The following is a 21,557-nucleotide window of genomic DNA, read 5'->3' on the forward strand; positions in this document are numbered from 1 at the left end:
AAGCGCAAACATCCCTCAGGTCGTGTCTCCCATTGCGAGTCTACCTGATGTGCACGAAGCATTTGAGGCGGTTCGTTTGACATTCGACAGTATCTCCCAAGAAGAGGGATTTACTGATTTTTGGCGTGTCGTATACCCCGATCAAGAACGTCTGGTAATTTCGTATATCACAGAAGCCTTCAAACAACTGGGTTGTGACCTTGCAGCCCTTCCAGCAAATACTCCGTTACCAAAATTGGTCGTCTTAGATAAGCACAAGCACTTGCTTGAGCGATTGCATAAAATACTGGCTGATGGAGGTTATGTTGATGGATATGAAACCTCAGGTTACAAGCGATCGAGTAAGCCGCTCGAGCTTGCAGCTTCGGAGGTCCTACTCAAGGAAATCATCGCCAAGTTTCCACTCCACGCTTCTGAGCACCGTCTAGTAGATGTCACGGGCTCACGGCTCGCTGAGTGTCTCACGGGGAAATCTAACCCGCTTTCTCTTCTGTTGCGAACAAGACAAACAGACGAGTACTGGCGGACGTGTACGACCTGGCGCCCATGTGTCGATCAGCGACACGGCTCCTGGCAAACTTTCTACTGCGAGCTTTCTCTTCAAGCAACAAAAATGAGACCTTCCATATTCTCGAAGTGGGAGGTGGCACTGGTAAGTCTCGCATCTTTCTCAATCTCTGTCGTAAGATGAAGTTATGCTGACTCTCGCTCCCTTTGTTCCTTGTGATAGGAGGCACTAGTAAATTTCTGGTCGATTTTCTTACACGCTCCGGTATCAATTTTACTTATACCTTTACCGACATCTCCTCGGCGCTTGTAAGTGGTGTCAAGAAGGATTTTGCAGGCTTGGACTGTATGCGCTATGCGACCCTTGACTGTGACGAGCCACCTCCACCTGAGTTCATTGGCAAATTTCACGCACTCGTCTCGACTAATTGTATCCACGCAACTCACAACGCTACCACGTCTCTAGCTAACATACGTCAAATGCTGCGGCCGGATAATGGCTTCCTTGCCCTGGTTGAATTCACCAACGGAATGTACTGGTTTGACTTAGTCTACGGACTACTTGACGGTTGGTGGCTGTTCAGTGATGGCCGTCGCCACGCTCTTGGTGACATTCCATTCTGGGAACGAAGTCTATTGGCAGCTGGTTACAAGAGTGCAAATTGGACTAGTGGATACACGCCCGAGGCAAAAACGCTGCAACTAATCTGCGGTTTCAACTCAACTGGTGGCAGTGATGGACACAAGCCGGAACGTCAGGAGTCGCGTCTGTTTAAGCGAGGGGGTGTCCCGGTCGAGACCCTCGTATGGAAGCGAGTCGATGATCTCGAGTTGAGTGCAGACGTGTACTACCCTTCCGAGGTAGAAAATACCACAGCACTCAAGAGACCAATAGGTGAGCTGCATCGAGGGTCATAAGGGTATGGAGAACTTGATTAACTTTGTCCTTACTAGCTCTTCTTTTCCATGGCGGTGGGCACGTTTTGTTTACGCGCAAAGACATCCATACAAAGCATGTTAAGACATTACTCGCGCGAGGATTTCTTCCAGTCAGTGTCGACTATCGGCTCTGCCCTGAAGTCAATCTTGCTGAAGGGCCTGTAACGGATGCGCGCGATGCTCTTTTGTGGGCGAGACAAAAGCTTCCCCAGCTTCAGCTTGAACGCACCGATATTCGGGTAGATGGCGATCGAGTTGTAGCTGTGGGCTGGTCTGCTGGTGGCCATTTGGCCATGACCCTTGCATACTCATCCAAAGCACATAACATACCACCCCCTGAAGCTATTTTAGCTTTCTATTGCCCTTCAAATCTCGAAGATGAATGTAAGCAAGCTTCCCAATGCAGATTCGTGCCACTTCACCCAAGTTTGTAATGTTAACATGGAGAAATTATTTAGGGTGGAAGCATCCCATATATCCCAAGTCTATTCAGGAATCGCCAAACACGGAGTATGATCTGCTAGAAGGAGTTGGTGCAAAGCCGGTACGCGTCTCCCTTAGCACAATGAATATAACATTTGCATAGCTAATAAACTTCGACCAGATCTCTGGATATATTCCCAACACCCCGCTTGGCGCACCAATGTCGCTTAAAGACCCACGCTGGCGCATTATTATCCACTACAATTGGAAAGCGCAGCTTGTTCCAGTCCTTGTAGGCGGCCTGCCAAGCAAGAGCAAGGCCAGCGCCGGCAAATTTAATGAGGACTCCTGGACATCGCTGCCCATACCGAAGCTGGAGGACATTCAAGCTGTCAGTCCATACGCTCAAATCGTGCAAGGCAGTTACCGTACCCCTACATTCATGGTACACGGCGAACGCGATGACCTCATCCCGTGGCAGCAGACTCAGAGTACAGTCGAAGCGCTGCAAAATCAGGGCGTCGAGGCCGGCTTTGCGATTCCCAGGGATGCTGGGCATGCGTTTGGTTTGTGGGTTGGTGAGGATCCTAGGGGGGTTGGATGGGCGGCGATGATTGAAGGGTATGATTTTATATGTCGTTATGTTTAGCGATGATGTTATAATTATGTGTTATATAAATCTCATTTGTTTGTTGTTTGCCGATGCAATATGTTCGATGTATCGGATTATAGAATCTAGATAGAAGACCTATATGCAGGTTATTTTTGCTATTCAGTTCTGCCATTACTTGGGTACTCGGTAGTATTAGCATTAAAACACGCTAGCCGCGCATGTGGAACTGATTTCTCAAGGCCGCGACTACCCGGACCTGCTGGCTCTCTAATGTAATAGACAACTCTTGATGTCGAATTCAGAGACTGAATTATCCAATGACATACCGATATTAAACAAGTCTGAGCAGTGCCCCAGTATAGTGTCAAGAACTTGAGTAAACAAACGGATAGTAAATCCTAGCAGCTTGAATTCCGCCTGGGTAGCAACAAAAACATCAGCGACTTTGCTGCGAATAGACTTGACTGAATAGGTAGGCTTAGAGATGCTTCCCCGCGAACGACCATTAAAAGACTGATACTCAGTATTGCGTGTACTGGGCAGGCGCCATTCATACGGCATGGCGGCATGGTCAAATCGATTCAAGGCCTTGCGTATCGTAGAAAAATTGTGATTTCTGTGTTATACAGTACATTCTTTATGTACACAAACTGCCCATCCGACTCCTAGAATGCTGTATGTGGTGTATGTGCCCATCGGTACATCCGTACATCGCAAACTCCGTATTATACATGTCCCGTCTGTCTCTGACCCCGGTATAGTATATCCTTCAATTTACACAAGCTTCTTGACGACATCGATCGCGAATGGAGCTGTGTTATAGCCTGTCAGATAGACCCCCGGATAGTAAGGCATGCGGTGCGAGACTTACACAAGTACAGCAGTACCGCTCCGACAATAACCTTCTGCATCGTGAGGTTTGCCTCGTCCTCCTGGGCCCTGATCTCTGCGGCGCTGAGTTGTGGTGGTGCTATAGCCGTGTTAATAAGTATGCATATTAATATGAGGATATACTCACGTCCTCCGAACATGTTTGCGGTGTTGGTGATGGAAAGGAGTAATTTGTGTTGTGTTGTGTTGTGCTTTGACTTGACTTTCGAGGATCTGACCTCAGACCTGAATAATAATTTTGACATCTGCATCTGATAAGCCAAGACATCGTTGGCGGGTCTCGGAATACTAGTACTAGCCTAGCCTAGCTTAGGGTCTTGTGCTTGTGCAGCAGCGATAGAAGCTCCGCTCCGATACTAGGACCATTTTGATAATTTATTTTACAGCCCACTTTAAGTGCAAGAGCTCCCCTCCCATCAACCATCCTTCAACTTCTCTTATTCTTTTCTTCTCTGCAAATTCTCTCTGGTTCTGCTACTTACACTTTGAGCATTTACACCCGCAAACTCCTTGACTCTCAATTGCAACGAGACAATGCACGATTGTTGATATCAGTTGCCCTGTTCCTAAAACTCCCGCGTTGACCCCGCCACCCCCGGATACATACTGTTTCACCGACTTTTGGCTTCAAATCCCAAGCTTCAACCTCTCCAAACGATGGCAATGTCGAGTTTGGCTCTCAGAGCCCAGCTCAGGATAGCAACAAGTCAAACCAAAGCTTTAATACCCAGAAGTACCCTCCGAATCACACGACCATGGGCTTGTCGCCAACAGTCACGCCATATTACCGGGTCTATAACCAGACCCATTGGCAGACGTACCTTCTATACTAGCTCTGCTAGCGATGAGACGAATAGCTTGCCCACGGCTCCAGACTCCCGTGGAGCCTATCTCCCTCTCGATACCTTCCCACGCCGACATATTGGCCCCGATGCGGAGTCCACCGAGCAGATGCTGGAAGCCCTGGATCCTCCAGTCAAGAGCTTGGATGAATTCATCAAGCAAGTTCTTCCAGGAGATATTTTGTCCTCCGCGGACCTCGAAATCGACACTGTGCAAGCTGGTGGAGAGGAGGGATTTACGGAATCACAATTGTTAGCGAGACTTCGATCAATCGCTGGGAACAACACGATTATGCGGAGTTATATTGGCTGTGGATACGCAGGAACAAGAGTACCCGAAGTTATAAAGCGAAATGTCCTGGAAGGGCCAGGATGGTACACAAGTTATACTCCGTACCAGCCAGAGATCAGTCAAGGACGATTGGAGTCTTTATTGAACTACCAAACACTTGTCTCCGACCTCACAGCCCTCCCGATTTCGAATGCCTCACTCCTCGACGAAGGAACTGCTGCGGCGGAAGCCATGACTTTGTCTCTGAATGCTCTTCCGGCATCAAGACAGAAGAGCAAGGACAAGACATTCTTCGTCAGTCATTTGGTACACCCGCAAACGAAAGCTGTCCTGCAGAGTCGAGCAGATGGATTTGATATCAAGATTGAGATAGGAGATGTGCTTGCGGACGAAGGCAAGCGTATAAAGGAGCTCGGCAAAGATCTCGTTGGAGTTCTTGTCCAGTATCCAGATACCGAGGGAGGGGTGGAAGATTTTAAAGCTTTGGGGGATCTGATTCACGAGCAAGGAGCCACTTTCAGCGTTGCTACAGATCTTCTTGCTTTGACAGTCCTAACACCTCCCGGAGAGTTTGGTGCTGATATTGCATTTGGAAATGCCCAGCGATTTGGTGTACCATTTGGATATGGCGGCCCTCACGCAGCTTTCTTCGCTGTTAGCGATAAATACAAGCGAAAGATGCCCGGACGATTGATTGGAGTTTCCAAGGACAGATCAGGAGATAGGGCTATGAGGTTGGCTCTGCAAACTAGAGAGCAGCATATCAGACGAGAGAAGGCTACTAGCAATGTTTGTACAGCACAAGCATTGCTGGCTAATATGAGCGCTTTCTATGCAGTTTATCACGGTCCGCAAGGACTGAAGCAGATTGCTGAAAGGGCCATTCAAGGAGCCAGAATCATCGAAGCAGGTGTAAACGCGATGGGCTTCGAGACCGGATCTAGAGGAAAGGGGGAAGATGGTAGAGTCCTGTTTGACACTGTAGTTGTCAATGTAGGTCAAGGAAAGGTCGATGACGTGCTGGAGTTCGGCATAAAGTCTTTCGGTATCAATTTGAGAAAATTCGACGATAGCCGAGTTGGTATCACCGTCGACGAGACGGTGGACTATAAAGATCTTGTGGACATCCTGGCCATATTCGAGCCTTCGGCATCCAAGAAGGATGTCAAGATTGACCAGGTCATTGAATCCTTACCTGACAATGGCGCTCTTTCGATCCCCGCAGGATTCAAGAGAACGTCCGATTATCTCACCCACCCGGTCTTCAACACGCACCACTCAGAGACCGAACTTCTTCGTTACATCCATCATCTCCAATCGAAAGATTTATCCCTTACTCACTCCATGATACCCTTGGGATCTTGCACGATGAAGCTTAACGCTACGACTGAGATGGCACCCATCACATGGCCAGAGTTCGCCTCAATCCATCCATTTGCCCCTGTCGACCAGGCTAAAGGCTACAAGATCATGATCGATGAACTGGAAGTTGACTTAGCTAAAATAACTGGCTTTGATGCTGTATCTTTGCAGCCCAACTCAGGAGCCCAGGGCGAGTTCACTGGCCTTCGAGTTATTCGAAAGTATCAGGAACAACAGCCAGGAAAGAAGCGTGATATTTGTCTGATCCCTGTTTCCGCTCATGGCACGAACCCTGCTTCTGCTGCCATGGCTGGAATGCGTGTTGTCACTGTCAAGTGCGACACTAAGACCGGCAACCTTGATATGGCGGATTTGAAGGCGAAGTGTCAGAAGTATAGCGAGGAACTAGGTGCAATCATGATCACATACCCTAGCACTTTTGGCGTCTTCGAGCCCCAGATCAAGGAAGTGTGTGACGTGGTTCATCAGCATGGCGGCCAAGTGTACATGGATGGCGCGAACATGAACGCTCAGATTGGATTATGCTCCCCTGGAGAAATTGGTGCCGATGTTTGCCATCTCAACCTCCACAAGACTTTCTGTATTCCCCATGGTGGCGGAGGTCCAGGAGTAGGTCCGATTGGTGTCAAGTCTCACTTGGCCCCTTTCCTTCCAGGTCACCCTCTGGTTCAGACTGGCGGTGAGAAGGCTATCGCACCTGTAAGTGCAGCTCCTTGGGGAAGTGCGAACATCCTGCCCATCAGTTGGGCCTACATCAAGATGATGGGTGGACGAGGCCTAACCCACGCCACCAAAATCACCCTCCTCAACGCCAACTACATCATGTCCCGCCTACGCCCTCATTACCCTATCCTCTACACCAACTCCGCCTCCCGCTGTGCCCACGAATTCATCCTCGACGTACGCGGTTTCAAAGAAACAGCCGGCATCGAAGCTATCGACGTCGCGAAACGCCTGCAAGACTACGGATTCCACGCCCCGACCATGAGCTGGCCCGTCGCTAACACGCTTATGATCGAGCCCACGGAGTCTGAAAGCAAGGAAGAGCTTGATCGCTTCATCGACGCTTTGATTTCCATAAGAAAAGAGATCCGAGCTGTGGAAGAGGGCGAGGTGCCCAGGGATGGCAATGTGTTGAAGCTGGCGCCACATTCGATGAAGGATCTATTGAGTAGCGAGTGGGCGAGGCCATATACAAGGGAGGAGGCTGCGTATCCATTAAGCTGGTTAAGGGAGAAGAAGTTTTGGCCCAGTGTTACTCGTTTGGATGATGGTATGTTCCCTTTTACTCCATAAATCATATTCTACCCAATCTAATATATCCTAGCATATGGCGACATGAACCTCTTCTGTACCTGCGGCCCCGTTGAACCAGTCGATGAGACGGAAGATGGAATCACAGGCGTTTCGGCCCCCAATCCTACATAATTTACATATTATAAGGGTGTATAATCGGAGGGAATTTGATTTAATTTCAACATTAAGCAAGCGCTGCGAGGTGTTGGCATGGCGTTTCTTAGATATGGGAACATGGCTTCAACTGCCACAGCTCTTATGATTCTGTTTTTAGACTTTGGAGAAATTGGACATGGGATGTGAGCACCTGATTGCCTCGACTGTCTTGTGGGTGGGCGAGCTAGCTTTAATGTTTAGCAGACCAGACAGAGTCTAGGTAATTCGCAGTTGAAATATAAGTTTCGGCTTGAGAATTCTTTTTCGTTAGTCTTCATCAGAGAATTTGTGAGACTCCGATAGTGTAACGTGACCATCATCAAAGAGAGACTTGCGAAAATTTCCTAAAGCCACATCAATCACACCGGTGTCTATAGAAACGAGACTTCGATATTAGCAAACTCAAATTGAGGTACCTGTATTGGAGCTTGTTACTAGAACGAGACCGGAGATGTTAACCATCGAATAACATGAGGCCACCAGGTCAGCACCATACTTCAATCAGGACTATTTTACAGTGCGACAAGCTGTATAAAATGACTTTTTGCCAATAGTTTAGCACATTAACAGGAGAAAAGATTGCGAAAAGACCTTTAAGCTAGTCTCTGAATAGATACCAGGTCAGAGGATTACCGCGTGCTTCATGCCCGTGTTAAAGATACCGGTTGTCAGCACGCTTTGTCTGGATGAAAGCTTCAAATTAACTAAACAAAGCGAGGTAAATTCTGCGTGAAAGCCTATTCTTCCATAACACTATGTACATACAACCCCGCAAACACCTCATTCTCAACTGCGAATATTTTAAGGTCCGTGGTGCGAGTAGAGTTGGCGTTCTCGGAGGTGTACAGGGGTTTCATTCGCTGGTGCGTCGGGGATGGTTTTCTCGAGTTTCTGTCATACGTTCCAGATTAGTAAAAGGAATACTGTAGGAGTAAGAGGGAAGGTCTAACCAGGTTATCGAAAACACATTTGTTGAGCTTCCATTCAAGTGGTCGGCATTGCCAGAGCTGTTGATTGTTGTTGTCGAGGCAGGTCCAGTGTTTGCGGAATTCGACGAGGCAGTGCTTGTTCACGTCATCTAGACTGTCGAACATTGGAATGTTAGCATTTGATCTTCCAAGCTTTCAAAATGCCTCTCCGAATGTCCAGCAACCGTCGGAGAGCGGTTCTTCTCCCACTGCCATTTCTCCTTCTATCCTATCCACTCCATATCATGGATTTCGCTGTCTCGGGCAGAACTTACACGCTCTTCGCACATCTCGTAACCCTTCTCCCCTCCTTCAAACAATCCATCTCCGCTGTTCCCGGCTTCTCTGTCTTGCATTGCATAAAATCATCATTATACGCCTTGCATCTCGCACCAATAAAGAAACTCGCTGACAGTAGAGGCGCAGAACTGCTTCCAACCTCCTCGACCGGTGGGATGCTCGCTGGTAAAGGAGCTGTGTCGATCAGAGTGGTTTGAGAGAACCTATTGCAGCAATCAATTAGCATTTGCACGCAGAACTTGTGTAGATTAAGGACATAGTACTGACCTTGCCTGTCGTCCGGACATTTTGAGAGCTCTCCTGGTAGATTCAAAGGTTCGTGGTGGAGTCAATTGATAGCTTTGATGTTTGTCGGCAGCTTGAAGTGAGGTTCGAGGTCACAAGGAACGTGGAAATTGATTGGGCGGCCAAGCGACGTAGTGAGGCTCGCATCGCGCCGCCTCGAGAAGCTCAGCTCTGCTCAGCTTTCGCGACAACAAAAGAAAGTCAACGAGGCATTTGAACTTTTACATACAGTACGCTACATTCCGCGACTCCAAAGCAATAGCAGCAAATACCTGCGCTGCATCTTCAGCTTCTTGCGATCGTCATCTCGAATCCCAGAGATCATCTCTTTTTTCTTTTTTTTGGACCCTCGCTTTCTCAGCATAAATAATAATACCCCATTCACTTCTTCCATCTTCGAACGCGCTCTCGAATCCGCGACTTGCATACAGCGATACTTCTGCTACACGAATCTCTCACATCGAACCACACATTCCTTGCAGCCTTCTTGCTACACCATACCTTAAATGTCGATATTTGGGTCGACGACGGGCCAGACGGGCGGAGGAGGATTGTTTGGGTCAAGCACGCAGACTGGAGGAGGGTTATTTGGACAAAGCACGCAGCAAAGTCAGCCACAACAAACCGGAGGCCTGTTTGGGCAGAGCACGCAGCAAAGTCAGCCTCAACAAACAGGGGGTTTATTTGGCCAAAGTTCACAGCAAACCCAACCGGCGCAAACTGGCGGCTTGTTCAGCGGTTTAAATAAACCTCAACCGCAGCAGCAGACCGGAGGACTCTTTGGTCAAGGCACTCAACAGCAACAGCAACCACAACAAGCTGGGGGGCTGTTCGGAAGTTTGGGTCAGAATACACAGCAGACTCAACAGCAACCGCAGCAGCAGCAAGCTAGTAGCTTATTTGGTGGATTCGGCCAGAGTACACAGCAGAATCAGCAACAGAGCGGAGGTTTATTTAGTGGTCTGGGACAGAGTCAAAACCAGCAACAACGGCCGGGGCTCTTCTCTTCATCGACACAACAGCAGCAGCCTCAATTAGGGCAAAGCCAACTTGGTGGATCATTATGGCAGCCGAACAGTGGAATGAATCCTCGTAGGTCTTCTTGAACCTTTGTTTGTGTTCGATGCTAATCAGTACTTAATAGGTGAAAAGAGCGTTCCCGAGCAAATCGCAACTGTCCTCCAAAAATGGGATATCGGCAGCCCCAACTGTGTATTTCAGCACTATTTCTACAACAAGGTGGATGAAAACATGGCGCCATTTTACAAGCCTGGGCCGACTGAAGATCCAAAAGCCTGGGATGAGGCCCTTTCAAAGAAGCCTGGTCCTGGATTTATTCCAGTTCTGTGTGTTGGATTCGAGCAGTTAGGGAAGAGGATCGAACTTCAACAACGGAATCTCGCGCACTACAACGCTCGCCTCCATGAGATCAACAATTCTCTATCGTTGATGTTGTCAAACCACGATACAAAGACAAGTATCAGGGCTATGGAAGCGAGGAGGAGACACGTCCAACTCAAGCAAAGATGTTTATCGTTAGCCACCAAGGTTCAGATTCTGAGGAATAGAGGATATGCGTTAGGTGCTGATGAAGAGGACTTGAAGACGAAATTACAAGCCTTAGAAAGAGGTGTTACGGATCCTGGCCTTGGCGCAAGAGGGGAAGAAATATGGGCTCGGATGCTCACAGTACAGGAGCGGGCAAAACTATTGAAGGCGGAGATAGAAAATAGTGGTTCAGAGGACCCTGTTGGATTGGACGAGGGCATGACCCAACAGGCAAAGAAGGTATGTATTCGGTCTGTATTTGAGGATGTGGCTAATGTTGTTAGATTCTTGAGGACTACCAAACCCAACTGGACCATTTGAAGAAGGAAATAGAATCCATTCAAAACGATTATGTCAATTGGGTCAAGGAGCAGGGGCCTGAGCCTCTACGGGTAAAGAAAGAAGATAGGAGGGCGAAAGCAGAGGCAGACTTTTCTGAAAAGTCAGCTTTCATGAGGCATAAGATGAGCACGACACCTGCTAGCTATATGCCCTATTCATGAGCAGGAGCGGTTTTGTAAAATGGACGAGTAATTATGTTGTCAGAGTCACGTGGGCCGGCGCCGTAGAGTTGTGCGCCTACGGAGAAGAATCAGGTTTGCGGAAGATTCACCATCTTCTCATATATCAGAGAAATTTGAGACCTTACAAGATGGACCATTTTGGAATCTCACGCCCTGTGACTCACATGATGTCCCCACTTATCGTGTCTTTAGCTTCAAGAGTCATAACTTCAAATATGCAAGGATTTACTAAATATATAACAGAGCTCCGTAAGGAATTGGCAAGTGCTAATCCAAAGTTCTTACTTAAGTCACGTTTATGAGGATATAAACTCTCATTTTTTGGACTTTTCCTCATATCTCTCCAAACCTCACTCTCACAAACATGGCGGCTCACGAACCGGAGGGCGATCCCGTCTCAACGATCCCTTCTATAACCCCTTCCATAGACTCCCCCCTCTCAACTCTCCATGGCCAATACATAACCCTCCGACCCCTCCAACTTTCCGACGCCCCTCTCCTCTACCACTCCCTCGGCGGCCCCTCCAATGCCTCCCTCTGGACCTACCTCCCCACCGACCCGTTCCTCGACCTCGAGTCTTTCACCGCACACATAGAATTCCTGTGCACAGGCACCGTCTTCATCCCATTCGTCCTCCTCTCGCACAACCCCGCCCACATCCCCCCCGCCCTCTCCTCTGCCATCCCGTCAGAAGGAGTCCCAGTCGGCGTCACAGCACTATTGTCCATCGTCCCCGCGCACCACACCATAGAAATCGGCCACGTGTTATATTCACCTCTCCTGCAACGCAGCACCGCGTCAACCGAGACCAGTTTTCTACTTATGAAGCTTTGTTTTGAGGAGCTGCGCTATGAGCGGGTCGAGTGGAAATGTAATGATCGTAATAAACCGAGTATGAACGCGGCGAAAAGGTTGGGGTTTAGGTATGAGGGTACGTTTCGGAGGCATCTGGTTGTTAAGGGGCGTAGGAGGGATACGGCTTGGTTTTCGGTGGTAGTAGAGGAGTGGGGGTCGGTCAAAAGGGTGTTGGAGAGTTGGTTGGGGGGAGGGTAATTTTGAGGGGGGGTAACAGAGGGAGAGGATTGAAGATGTAAGGGAGAGATTAGCAGACAAGAGGAAATGAGGCCTGAGCAGGGGGTTGGAGAATCTTCTGTTTGTCGTTATTAGGGGAGGAGAAAGGTAATGGGACAATTTGATTGATTTAATACGTTGCTCTTACCTGCTATATATTACCCCCCTTCATTCCAAAACGAATAAAACTAGCAAGTGCTAGATTACTAAAGTATATCTTCTCCCATTCATCTACTCTTGAATTCATTAGCGAGCTATGCAAGCACAAAGATACAATTACATAGGTAGGGAGTTATTTCATAACGTTTATACACAATCGAGGAAGCAGCGCGGCGATGATGGAGTGGCAGAGTCTTGCCCTAAGTTGTTGGAGTGAATATATGTGTTTCTGTTTTTGCCGCATTTTCATTCATCGTCTGAGTTGCCGTCATTTGAAAATCCACTGTTGTTTGTACTTGCCAAGTTAGAAAGAAAGAAAAAGAAAATTCATATATATTCTTTTAACAATTTAGTATTTTGGTTTACTTTACATGAACAGACATCTATAGAGTTCGAAAAGGACTAGGTGAGTGCAGGCTCCACATGTACCATATGTGCTAGAACGTCTCTTGTGATTGAAACCTAGAAATACTCACTCCTATAGTTTATATATTCGGATCCTAAAGGCACACAGCTATACGTTCCCGACCAGGTTCGTTTGCTTTCAAGTCTGCCGAAGATCTCAGAAGACTTTGCAATTTCCAAATAAGGAAGTTCTAGGCTAGTATATGAAAACCACCACCGCAATAATATTATATATATGTTAATTGATCTAAAATACACCAAGCGTAAGAGACGATCATAGGAACTGTTTTGCCGATTACATAGGAGAGATTCAGCTTGGGCAATTGATAGCATACTTCGTATAAAACCCCGGGGTTCTCGGGCAGTTCAAAAATGGTTGCTGCATGATAATTTACTCACGTTGATTCTTTACTGTAAGAAGTTGTGCTTTTTTTTTGGTTCTGCATTAGGTGGATGATGTAAGGGTTTGCTGTTAATATATCTTTCACTATCACATTGAAGACTTCGGTCACTGCTTTGTTTGCTGAGAACAATTCTACTATGGTTAGTAAATAATCCGCTCTAAAAATACCATTAACTACAAGTTTCGTATTCAGAGACATCTGATTATCGAATCATAATCCGCATTACTGCGAGTCTAGTTGTGATTGCCTATTGCTAAGATGAGCCAAAATAGAAAAGAATTAAAGTTGCGAGATAGGAATACTTGACACGGTATTCTTAGTAGAGTTGATTAAAAGTGGATAATTGTAGGTAGGTGGATATTATGCCTATAGGTACAGAAGTCGAGATCTAGGGGACATAATTCTTACTCGTCTATATATTGTAAACCTTAACTTTGGTCTCCATCTGTTTTCACACCTGCACCTGCGACCTTTCAAGTTCTTAAAGAATAAGTCCTAGATAACCGACTAAAACAGAATTTATACAATAGTATAAAAAAGAATCAGCTTCCTATTATAGTTAGCGGTTCATATTGGAATACGCTTAGCGACATACACTTATATTTAGAATATTACCCCACCATTGGAAAGGACATCGAAGCTCGCCCTAACCCCCAAAAATACGACCTGCCTAATAAAATGGAAAGGGTCGACTTAAATAAATGAGGAGCAAGCTATATATATGACAACTAGGCTTGCCTTCCCCTATTCAATATCACCTTGTTAATAGACCGCACCGGGTCTCTTGTCTCCCATGGCACTTCCCGACTCAACAACATATCCCAAGCCTCCGGGCCAAGAACGATCGTATCCAAAGCCGACTAAAACAGGCAGGGCTCCCTTCAAAATCCCCAACCATGACCTCCACGGTGAGACTGCCTTTGAGATCTATGGCGATCTCGAATCTGGCAAAGTCCCACTTATTGCACTGCACGGCGGGCCCGGCATACCCCACGGCTACTTGCTCCCATTATCGCTCGTGCTGACCGACTATGGCGTCCCGGTTATTATGTATGACCAGATTGGCTGCGGCGAAAGTACTCGTTTTCCGGATCACATAGGCGACACGGGTCTGTGGACCCCAGAGCTCTTCATGGCCGAGCTCGACAATCTTAGGCAGACACTGGAAATACAGAAATTTGACCTCCTCGGGCAGAGCTGGGGCGGGATGCTGGCAGCATTATACACTGTGACAGTGCAGCCGGTAGGGCTGCGAAAACTCATCATCAGCAACAGCCCAGCTTCGATGAGGACGTGGATGACGGTGGCGAATAAGCTGCGCATGGCCATGCCGCTTGATATACAGAACATCTTGACCCGGTGTGAAAAGGAGGGCAAGATGGATACGCCAGAATATGAAGCGGCTACGAATGAGTTTAACAAGCGGCACTCGTGTCGATTAGACACTCTTCCTAAAGAACTTGTCGAGCCGTTTCAGGCCTGGGTGAGTGATCCCACCGTATGCATGACCATGTTCGGGGCGAGCGATTTCGAAATAAGTGGCTCCCTCAAGTCCTTTAGTATTGAGGAGGATTTGAAAAAGTTGACAGTTGAGGTGGTACCAGGCGGGATTCTTCTGATGAATGGCTATTTTGATGTGGCGCAGGACGAATGTATGCAGCCGTTCTTTAATGAACCTTCGGCTAAAGTCAAATGGGTGCGGTTTGGACTTAGTTCTCATTGTCCGCAGTTAGAAGAGACCGAGAAATTCATTCAGGCCTTAGGTAGCTTTTTGAAAAACTGAACAGATGCAGTCTTATTCGTGTATATAAGGTTAGATGTAGCATTTGCTTCATGGCCGGGAAGTAGGAGGACTTTAGGGAGTTGGAATGTTAAGCGAGGAAGCTTGATGCTTAAGGTAGAGGTCCTAATAAAACTTTAAGAAGTTGGGATTTGGTGTTAATATTGGTGAAGTGCGGTTGAGAGATACGGAAGAAAATATTTATACTTCCTTGATCAAATGATACCCCTAAATATCTCCGCAGATGATCAAGTCGACAATATCATTGTGAATTCCCCAAAACGCCTGCACACCCCGCTCCGCAACTTTAGCGTTCTTCTAATCCTTCAAGTCCAAGCTTGAAGAAGTTGCTTGGCAGTTATATGGATATAGACTGTAAAACCAGTCTTTCTTCGTGGCTTCTTCTGTAAACTTATTCTCCATTCATTCTCACCGCGAGTCGGTACCTCGGATCGAAGCAATTGACATTTTAGCGCACGTCCCCGGGATTTTTACGCCGTAATTTCTGTTTTTGGAGCCTTAGGCATAATGGCCAAAATCGGCTGGCATGGTGGTGCACCAGGTGCGCTGCATTCGGCTTAGTAATAGCTTTTATCAAGTAATTGATCTACGGTACATACACACGAATACCGACGATCTTATCTATTATTAAGTGTTGATGACTTGTACACTACGGAGTAGGTAAGCTCGCATAAGTGCGGGAGCGCGGGGTAATGTATTGATCTCTTAGGGACGTGCACGTCGATATCGCCTCCATTTCATTTCATTTACAACCTCATCGCCCTTATAAAGACAAACATTCAAGAAACTCTCTTGGTACATCACAATATCATTGAGTATTCATCACCTGCCGTTCTCCAGCAGAATGCTTTTACGCTCAGGGAAGATTACCACGCCGTTGATCATGCCTGCTGCGGCGACCGCGAAATCATTTAGTTGCCTCCATTGCAGCCTCCAATTCCCCGAGGAAAAGACAGTTCTCAAGCATAATCGGGAGAAGCATCCAAAGTGCAAGCAATGTAAAGAAAGATTTCTTGGTCTAGCAGAATTGCAAAACCATCGAAAAATCACAGAACATTTCTATTGTCGCGAGTGTGATCTTCACTTCCCGAATCTTGAAAAGCACCTCACGCATGCACGAGGTACTACGCATACGACTCCACATCACTGCTGTGACTGCGATCGAGAATATACCAACCAAGAAACCTTGAGCTACCATTGCTGCGACTGCGATCAAGTGCTTCGAAATGAAAAGTCCCTGCGAAAACATTTCTCCGGGAAGAAGCATATTCTCAAAGTCGGAGTTCCAACGTCAAGGAGCTCTCGCGATCTCCCACACAAGTGCAGCAAGTGCGACGAGACATTCCATCGCAAGAAACAGCTAAATGGGCATATGTTAAGCCATAGACCTCCTCGTAACATTCCTTGCCCAACCGGTGGAAAATGCAACAAGAAGTTCGCGGTACCGTCTGCCCTCCTGAACCATCTTGAGAGCGGCTGCTGTAGCTCGGGATTGACTCGAGCCAAGATGCACGAACTCGTTTTCGCCCACGATCCGAATCGTTATATTACATCGGTTGAGGCAGTCAAATCGATTCGTTCTTCTGAATATATATCTGCTAGGTACTACTTCTTCAATCTCAAAGCATTGGGTTGAAGCTAATAATTAAAGTCAAACTTTACACCTCTTAGATTTGGTCGAGTCTTCATCCGAAAATCCACCTAGAGACCAATCCACACCACTTCCTCTAGTTTCTAACGACGACAGCCTCAGCGAGTGGTCCGCTGATAGTTGCGGACCATTAACGCCTACTACTAGCGACAGCGACTGGTCAATCATCGGGGGGGCTGTCTTAACTCCTACATATAGTGATAATGCCAGTGAATGGTCGTTCGTGAGCGAAGATCTCGTACATGTATCGTCGAATGCGTTTCCGTTTGATACAGATCTCGATGCTAGTTCATATAGAGGCACCGTGTCTCAGGAACGGCGCTGTATACTCTGTGGGCCCAACCGAAAGTCATTCCGCAGCATGAGAGCCTACCAAGCGCACGTAAATTCAACAGCTCACGCTCCGAAGATCTTCCATTGCCCCTTATCATTCATTCCACAGGTCAAACCACTAGACCTATCAAAAGCTAGAAGTTTCTCGACTTTGGGTGGATTGACTCAACATCTAGAGAGCGGGAAGTGTGAAGGCGGGCTTGAAATGTATGGCAAAGCGATTACCTTCGTGGAGGAGCAGTTGAAACTCCTCGGGCTTAGTGGTTTCATGCTATCGTCGAATTAAAATGTTATTGCTAATGGTGGAATCTTAATTCCATTTTGAGTGTTGCAACTACTGCAACTGGTTTGAGTCGTTCGACTAGGAGGTATACTACCCGACTCATCATTTGATCCAGTCACGGTGCCACTTTTTTTAGTATCCAAGAGATTGTACTCCTTGGCTGCAACGCAATTTTCTAGTTCTAGAAGAAGTATTAGAGGCTTGATTTTGATAACTATGGCAATATCGGAACATGAGAACGTGGATCTAGATAGCAATGACCGAAACTTTTTATACACCAGAATGCTCTATCTATAGTACCAGGAACACTTTTTTAAAACTTTCCACCCACGGAAACTTCTTACCCTTCTCACCAACCTGCCAAGCCTCCAAATCGTGCGGCGGGAGGTAATGTACGGCTCTATGTATGACAGACGATAATGAGGTTTGCTTGCAAAGTCCCCTGAACAGTGTCCCTGATAATGTGATGCGATGCAGAGAGGTCTAAGCAGATAAGACCGAGGAGTTATTCTAGGCTAAAGTGGAAAAAAATGCGGTAACGGGAGGGGTAGGGTTTCAAAACTCAGGCGAACCTTATGTTCATTAGTATTAAAACGTAGGGATAATAACCTCAATTGAATGTTCACAGACTGTCGACGGCACAGAGACTATAGGCCCTCAAATCTGTCGTCATCAAAAGCAATATCATTATTTGCATTGATATCATGCATCCTTCTAAATAGCGAGTTCCTCCCCTTTATGCCCAAGGCGAAAAAGGAGGGACAAGGTCATAGAATAGAGGAGACCTGTAAACAGAGAAGATAATAGCCAATTCAAGCCTTGATTGTGGAAGCTTTTAAATGATATTGCCCGCTCGACCCTAGTCGACTCCTGTGTACGAAGTTTGTCACTTCTCATCCGACTGAATCATACTGGAAGGTCCAGCATCATGTGACTCTGTCGTGCGAATCAAATCACGACGGCGAACATAGTCTTGAAGCTGTCTTAGACCTCCTTGACCTTTGGACCTAATCACAAAAGCGTTGTTGAAATGATCTCTAACGTTAACTAACATCTGTATTGGCACCTCGTAGTATGAATCGATCTTTAAGTATGAATACTTCTGCAATACCGGAAAGAATCGCAGAGTTTCTCGATGATGCCATACAAGGTAGTTTCGAAGTTGTAGTTGAATTGTATAGCCGTTCTTTAGTGTTGGCGCAATAGGGACGTAGTCGCCGTCTTCCTTCAACGTCGAGGTGATCTAAAAGAGTGAGCAGATGACTATTTGGATTTTCAATCACTCACTGTCATAACTTTCACATAATCTAACTTTCTTGGCACACCACCGAGGACAAGGACCATGTGGCCGCGCACTTTCTCTGGGAGAACAGGAGTAGGTATGCCCAAATCCAAGCATTCTGAATTACTCTTGAATGTATAAACCCCGCCTTCGAAATCTCTTAGCAGTACCATTTTTTAACAGCCGATTGATGAGGTTGCAGGTCTAATCTGTCAGTAGGGGAAAGAATGAAGTTGATGACGGATTCAGGGAGCCCAATTACGGTGCTGTCACGATGACAAGTGCACACGCGATCTCATTCCAATCCAAAAGCGTCGATTAAATTTACAGCCATACGACTTCCGGCACGTACCTAGGTAGGGATGGACGTTAGTAGTGCTTTCGCTTAAGTAGAGGTGTCATAGGTACCAGATTGGTATATATGCTAGCGTTAGATTTTTACAGATTAGAAAAATAATATATGAGGACCTTATAATTATACATACTTGTAAAAAACATAGAAAGGTATATCTAGTAAAGCTAAGCTATATCAGGACTTGATTCTCGTTCTAAAGTAGGACTAGTGGATGAGCTATTATATTACTAATTTCAACGCCTTACCACCAGGTTTTGTATAGGTATATTGTAAAATAGCCAAGAAAGACTCAAAAATCATTACGAGCCCTCGTAGCTCAATGGTAGAGCGCGTCACTAGTAGCGATCAATTACAGACGTACATGACGAGGTTGCCGGGTAAGTTTATCATTACTCCATTACGTCTTACAATTTACTAATATGCCTACGATAGTTCGATTCCGTCCGAGGGCAGTTTACTGTTATTCACTTTTTTGATTTTTTGACTATCATTGTTTTATATTGTTTTGTTTCATTTTGGGTGGTGGTGTCTCGCTTATTAGCCCCTATCCCGAACCTTTCTTTTTGGCACAAGCCTGACAGGCTTGACCTACCTACTACTTGCGGGGACATTACTCGTGAAGTCAAAAGATGGTGGCTACTATTTAGGAGGCCGGATATCTTGGCTCTAGATTTCTACCCGTGAAGACATCGATTCACTCACTCCAATGAGGATGTGACGAAAGATTATGATTGCCTCTGGCTTTATTATTAGGCTTCTCCGCTGCGCGTTTAGTTGCTGGTTTTATTTTAGATACTTATCTTCTTAATACAATTACAATCCCGACAATAAAGTGAATACCGAGAAGCTCTACTTGATAGTGTCAGACGAATCTGGGTCCGAATACAAAGCGCATTGTTGAGATGCAGGTACAAAGTCTGGGATTCTATCATTCCACGCTAATAATTACACGTGACTGTGACTCGATTCTGTTCTCAAAGCCTCGCGAATCGCGATGCTCTACGCGTGTCCATTTCAACTCAAACTTTCAAGATGCCTTCAAGATCTCCATCCAGAGGAAGACCGCGCAGTCGCTCCCCTTATTCGGAGCATTCTCGACCCGAATCAAGATCTGTCTCAAGACCTCATCGCACAATCTCTCCGCGTTCGCAAAGTCGCAGCCCTCACAGGAATGGCAGATACAGAAGTGAGAGTCGCAGCGTCAGTCGCGGAAGGAGCCCAAGCCCGATCAGAAGCACAAAGGTGAGCTCAAATCATCTTGCGCAATATGTCGCTAACTTTCTGCAGGTTGTCATTGAGAAGCTTACGAAAAATGTCAATGAAGAGCATCTGCGAGAAATCTTTGGTGCCTATGGCCAAATTCGAGACTTGGACATGCCAATGAACAGACATTGTGAGACGCCTTTTTTTCTCATTCTGATCGCTATTGCTAACCTTGTAGTCGGTACAAACCGTGGAACAGCTTACATCCTCTACACGTCCGAAGCCGATGCCGAAGCAGCAATTGCACACATGCATGAATCTCAAATCGATGGGGCAGTCATCAATGTATCAATCGTTCTCCCGCGCCGAAAGTTCTCCCCATCCCCACCTCTCGCCAGACGCGGCGCAAATATTGATCCCCGAGGACCTCCATCGGCAAGCTTTCGAGGACCACCAGCTCCCCACCGCCGCTCCCCACCACCAAGCTATGGACGACCCGACAGGAACTTCGATACGTACAGGCCCAGAACCCTCTCTCGATCCCGGTCACCGAGACGGCATAGAACGCGTTCAAGATCGCTCTCGTCTCGATCTCGCTCTCCACCAAGAAGACGGGGAGGCAGACGTGATAGCCCTGGTCGCAATGCAGGTAGAAGGAGGAGAAGCCCGAGTTATAGCAGCTATAGTAGTTATGATGATAGAAGTAGGAGCAGAAGTCGGGGTCGTGGAGGACGGGGAAGACGCTAAGACGTTGGGGATTTTGAATTTCTAGCGCAGGAGTTTAGGTTAAACGGAAAATAGTGAGATTGACTTTATGATACCAATGAAAGCTGCTATATGATTTCAATCGCCTGTGGATGTTGATAAACTTTCATTGTGAAGGTACAGCCTAGTGAAATGGACGTTTATTTTGCCTCAATTGGGTGACTTGTCCTTATCTCCTATCCTTCCGCCTACCCAAGCTACTCTTCTGTTGAATCATTTCACAGACCTAATATAATGCGGCAAAAAGCGTTCATCGACGTGAGTAATGCAAACCTTTCGATCTGAACAATCCACAGATACGGACATTATTCTAGACATTACCGATCGCACAAGGAATCCCTCAAGTCGTCAAATCCCCTTCACAAATAAAACTGTCCGATGGGCATAATCACAAGCCGCAGAATATCGCTCCCGTTACCCCAATAACGAGGACTCCAGATGGAAACGAAGGAGAGGAGAACCCAGACCAGATTGTCGGCATTCCTCACGGACTCAGGTCATATGTCGTGAGAAAACAATTTGAAACCCTATATTCAAATCCCTCGATTATTTTGTGGCATATGGAATACAAGAGGCCATGTGGGAGAGATCTTATGGTGCTTAGAAAAGTTGTTGCCTCCAATCTCGCTATTGCTTGCACATGCCGTGGAAAGGAATATACGTATATGATGTCCGATAGGAATTCTCTTGGCTTGCTCAAAAGAGTCTGTCATGCATCCAGATATAGCTACAAAAGAGAAGTTTAATCTTAACTTCATAGACCTGTTCCATACTCGCCATGCATGCAATGTTGCACGTAAGTTATAGATTTACAAGCAGGTTCTTGCTCCTAGATCTCTTCCAGAAGTAAATATGTTCACCGTTTCTTTTCCCCGAT

At 46.6% G+C, this 21,557-nt stretch overlaps 9 protein-coding genes and 1 non-coding gene across 10 annotated transcripts; 7 read left to right on the forward strand and 3 right to left on the reverse strand.

Moving 5' to 3' along the window:
- Positions 1-3,256: 3,256 nt before the first annotated feature.
- On the reverse strand, positions 3,257-3,513 carry LHYA1_G001199 (uncharacterized protein; the record flags this gene model as incomplete). Its single annotated transcript, XM_031146184.1, has 3 exons — positions 3,257-3,294; positions 3,354-3,452; positions 3,501-3,513. 3 exons carry the CDS (start codon positions 3,511-3,513, stop codon positions 3,257-3,259), a joined length of 150 nt encoding a protein of 49 aa, XP_031009412.1.
- A 517-nt stretch (positions 3,514-4,030) lies between these two features.
- gcv2 (putative glycine dehydrogenase (decarboxylating), mitochondrial) lies at positions 4,031-7,318 on the forward strand (the record flags this gene model as incomplete). Its single annotated transcript, XM_031146185.1, has 2 exons — positions 4,031-7,163; positions 7,218-7,318. The coding sequence occupies 2 exons, from the start codon at positions 4,031-4,033 to the stop codon at positions 7,316-7,318; spliced, it is 3,234 nt and encodes a 1,077-aa protein (XP_031009409.1).
- Positions 7,319-8,143: 825 nt separating this feature from the next.
- On the reverse strand, positions 8,144-8,897 carry B1O14.280 (NADH-ubiquinone oxidoreductase 20.8 kDa subunit; the record flags this gene model as incomplete). The annotated part of the gene is made up of 4 exons (XM_031146186.1): positions 8,144-8,233; positions 8,293-8,425; positions 8,586-8,813; positions 8,878-8,897. 4 exons carry the CDS (start codon positions 8,895-8,897, stop codon positions 8,144-8,146), a joined length of 471 nt encoding a protein of 156 aa, XP_031009408.1.
- A 504-nt stretch (positions 8,898-9,401) lies between these two features.
- NUP57 (Nucleoporin) lies at positions 9,402-10,946 on the forward strand (the record flags this gene model as incomplete). The annotated part of the gene is made up of 3 exons (XM_031146187.1): positions 9,402-9,987; positions 10,040-10,683; positions 10,728-10,946. 3 exons carry the CDS (start codon positions 9,402-9,404, stop codon positions 10,944-10,946), a joined length of 1,449 nt encoding a protein of 482 aa, XP_031009411.1.
- Positions 10,947-11,331: 385 nt separating this feature from the next.
- On the forward strand, positions 11,332-12,062 carry YIR042C (Uncharacterized protein; the record flags this gene model as incomplete). The annotated part of the gene is made up of 2 exons (XM_031146188.1): positions 11,332-12,017; positions 12,041-12,062. 2 exons carry the CDS (start codon positions 11,332-11,334, stop codon positions 12,060-12,062), a joined length of 708 nt encoding a protein of 235 aa, XP_031009410.1.
- A 1,738-nt stretch (positions 12,063-13,800) lies between these two features.
- laaA (L-amino acid amidase) lies at positions 13,801-15,129 on the forward strand (the record flags this gene model as incomplete). Its single annotated transcript, XM_031146189.1, has 2 exons — positions 13,801-14,770; positions 15,032-15,129. The coding sequence occupies 2 exons, from the start codon at positions 13,801-13,803 to the stop codon at positions 15,127-15,129; spliced, it is 1,068 nt and encodes a 355-aa protein (XP_031009406.1).
- Positions 15,130-15,652: 523 nt separating this feature from the next.
- Positions 15,653-17,078, forward strand: ZNF816 (Zinc finger protein; the record flags this gene model as incomplete). The annotated part of the gene is made up of 2 exons (XM_031146190.1): positions 15,653-16,410; positions 16,460-17,078. 2 exons carry the CDS (start codon positions 15,653-15,655, stop codon positions 17,076-17,078), a joined length of 1,377 nt encoding a protein of 458 aa, XP_031009405.1.
- An 883-nt stretch (positions 17,079-17,961) lies between these two features.
- Positions 17,962-18,530, reverse strand: LHYA1_G001206 (uncharacterized protein; the record flags this gene model as incomplete). The annotated part of the gene is made up of 2 exons (XM_031146191.1): positions 17,962-18,318; positions 18,363-18,530. 2 exons carry the CDS (start codon positions 18,528-18,530, stop codon positions 17,962-17,964), a joined length of 525 nt encoding a protein of 174 aa, XP_031009407.1.
- Positions 18,531-19,017: 487 nt separating this feature from the next.
- Positions 19,018-19,164, forward strand: LHYA1_G001207. Its single transcript has one exon. It is a non-coding gene; the product is annotated as a tRNA-Thr (tRNA).
- Positions 19,165-19,706: 542 nt separating this feature from the next.
- On the forward strand, positions 19,707-20,662 carry SR45 (Serine/arginine-rich splicing factor; the record flags this gene model as incomplete). Its single annotated transcript, XM_031146192.1, has 3 exons — positions 19,707-19,898; positions 20,000-20,105; positions 20,154-20,662. The coding sequence occupies 3 exons, from the start codon at positions 19,707-19,709 to the stop codon at positions 20,660-20,662; spliced, it is 807 nt and encodes a 268-aa protein (XP_031009404.1).
- Between the last annotated feature and the right edge of the window lie 895 nt (positions 20,663-21,557).

Source organism: Lachnellula hyalina (genome assembly GCF_007821495.1).
Source record: "Lachnellula hyalina strain CBS 185.66 chromosome Unknown contig00005, whole genome shotgun sequence".
NCBI classification, from domain to species: domain Eukaryota; kingdom Fungi; phylum Ascomycota; class Leotiomycetes; order Helotiales; family Lachnaceae; genus Lachnellula; species Lachnellula hyalina.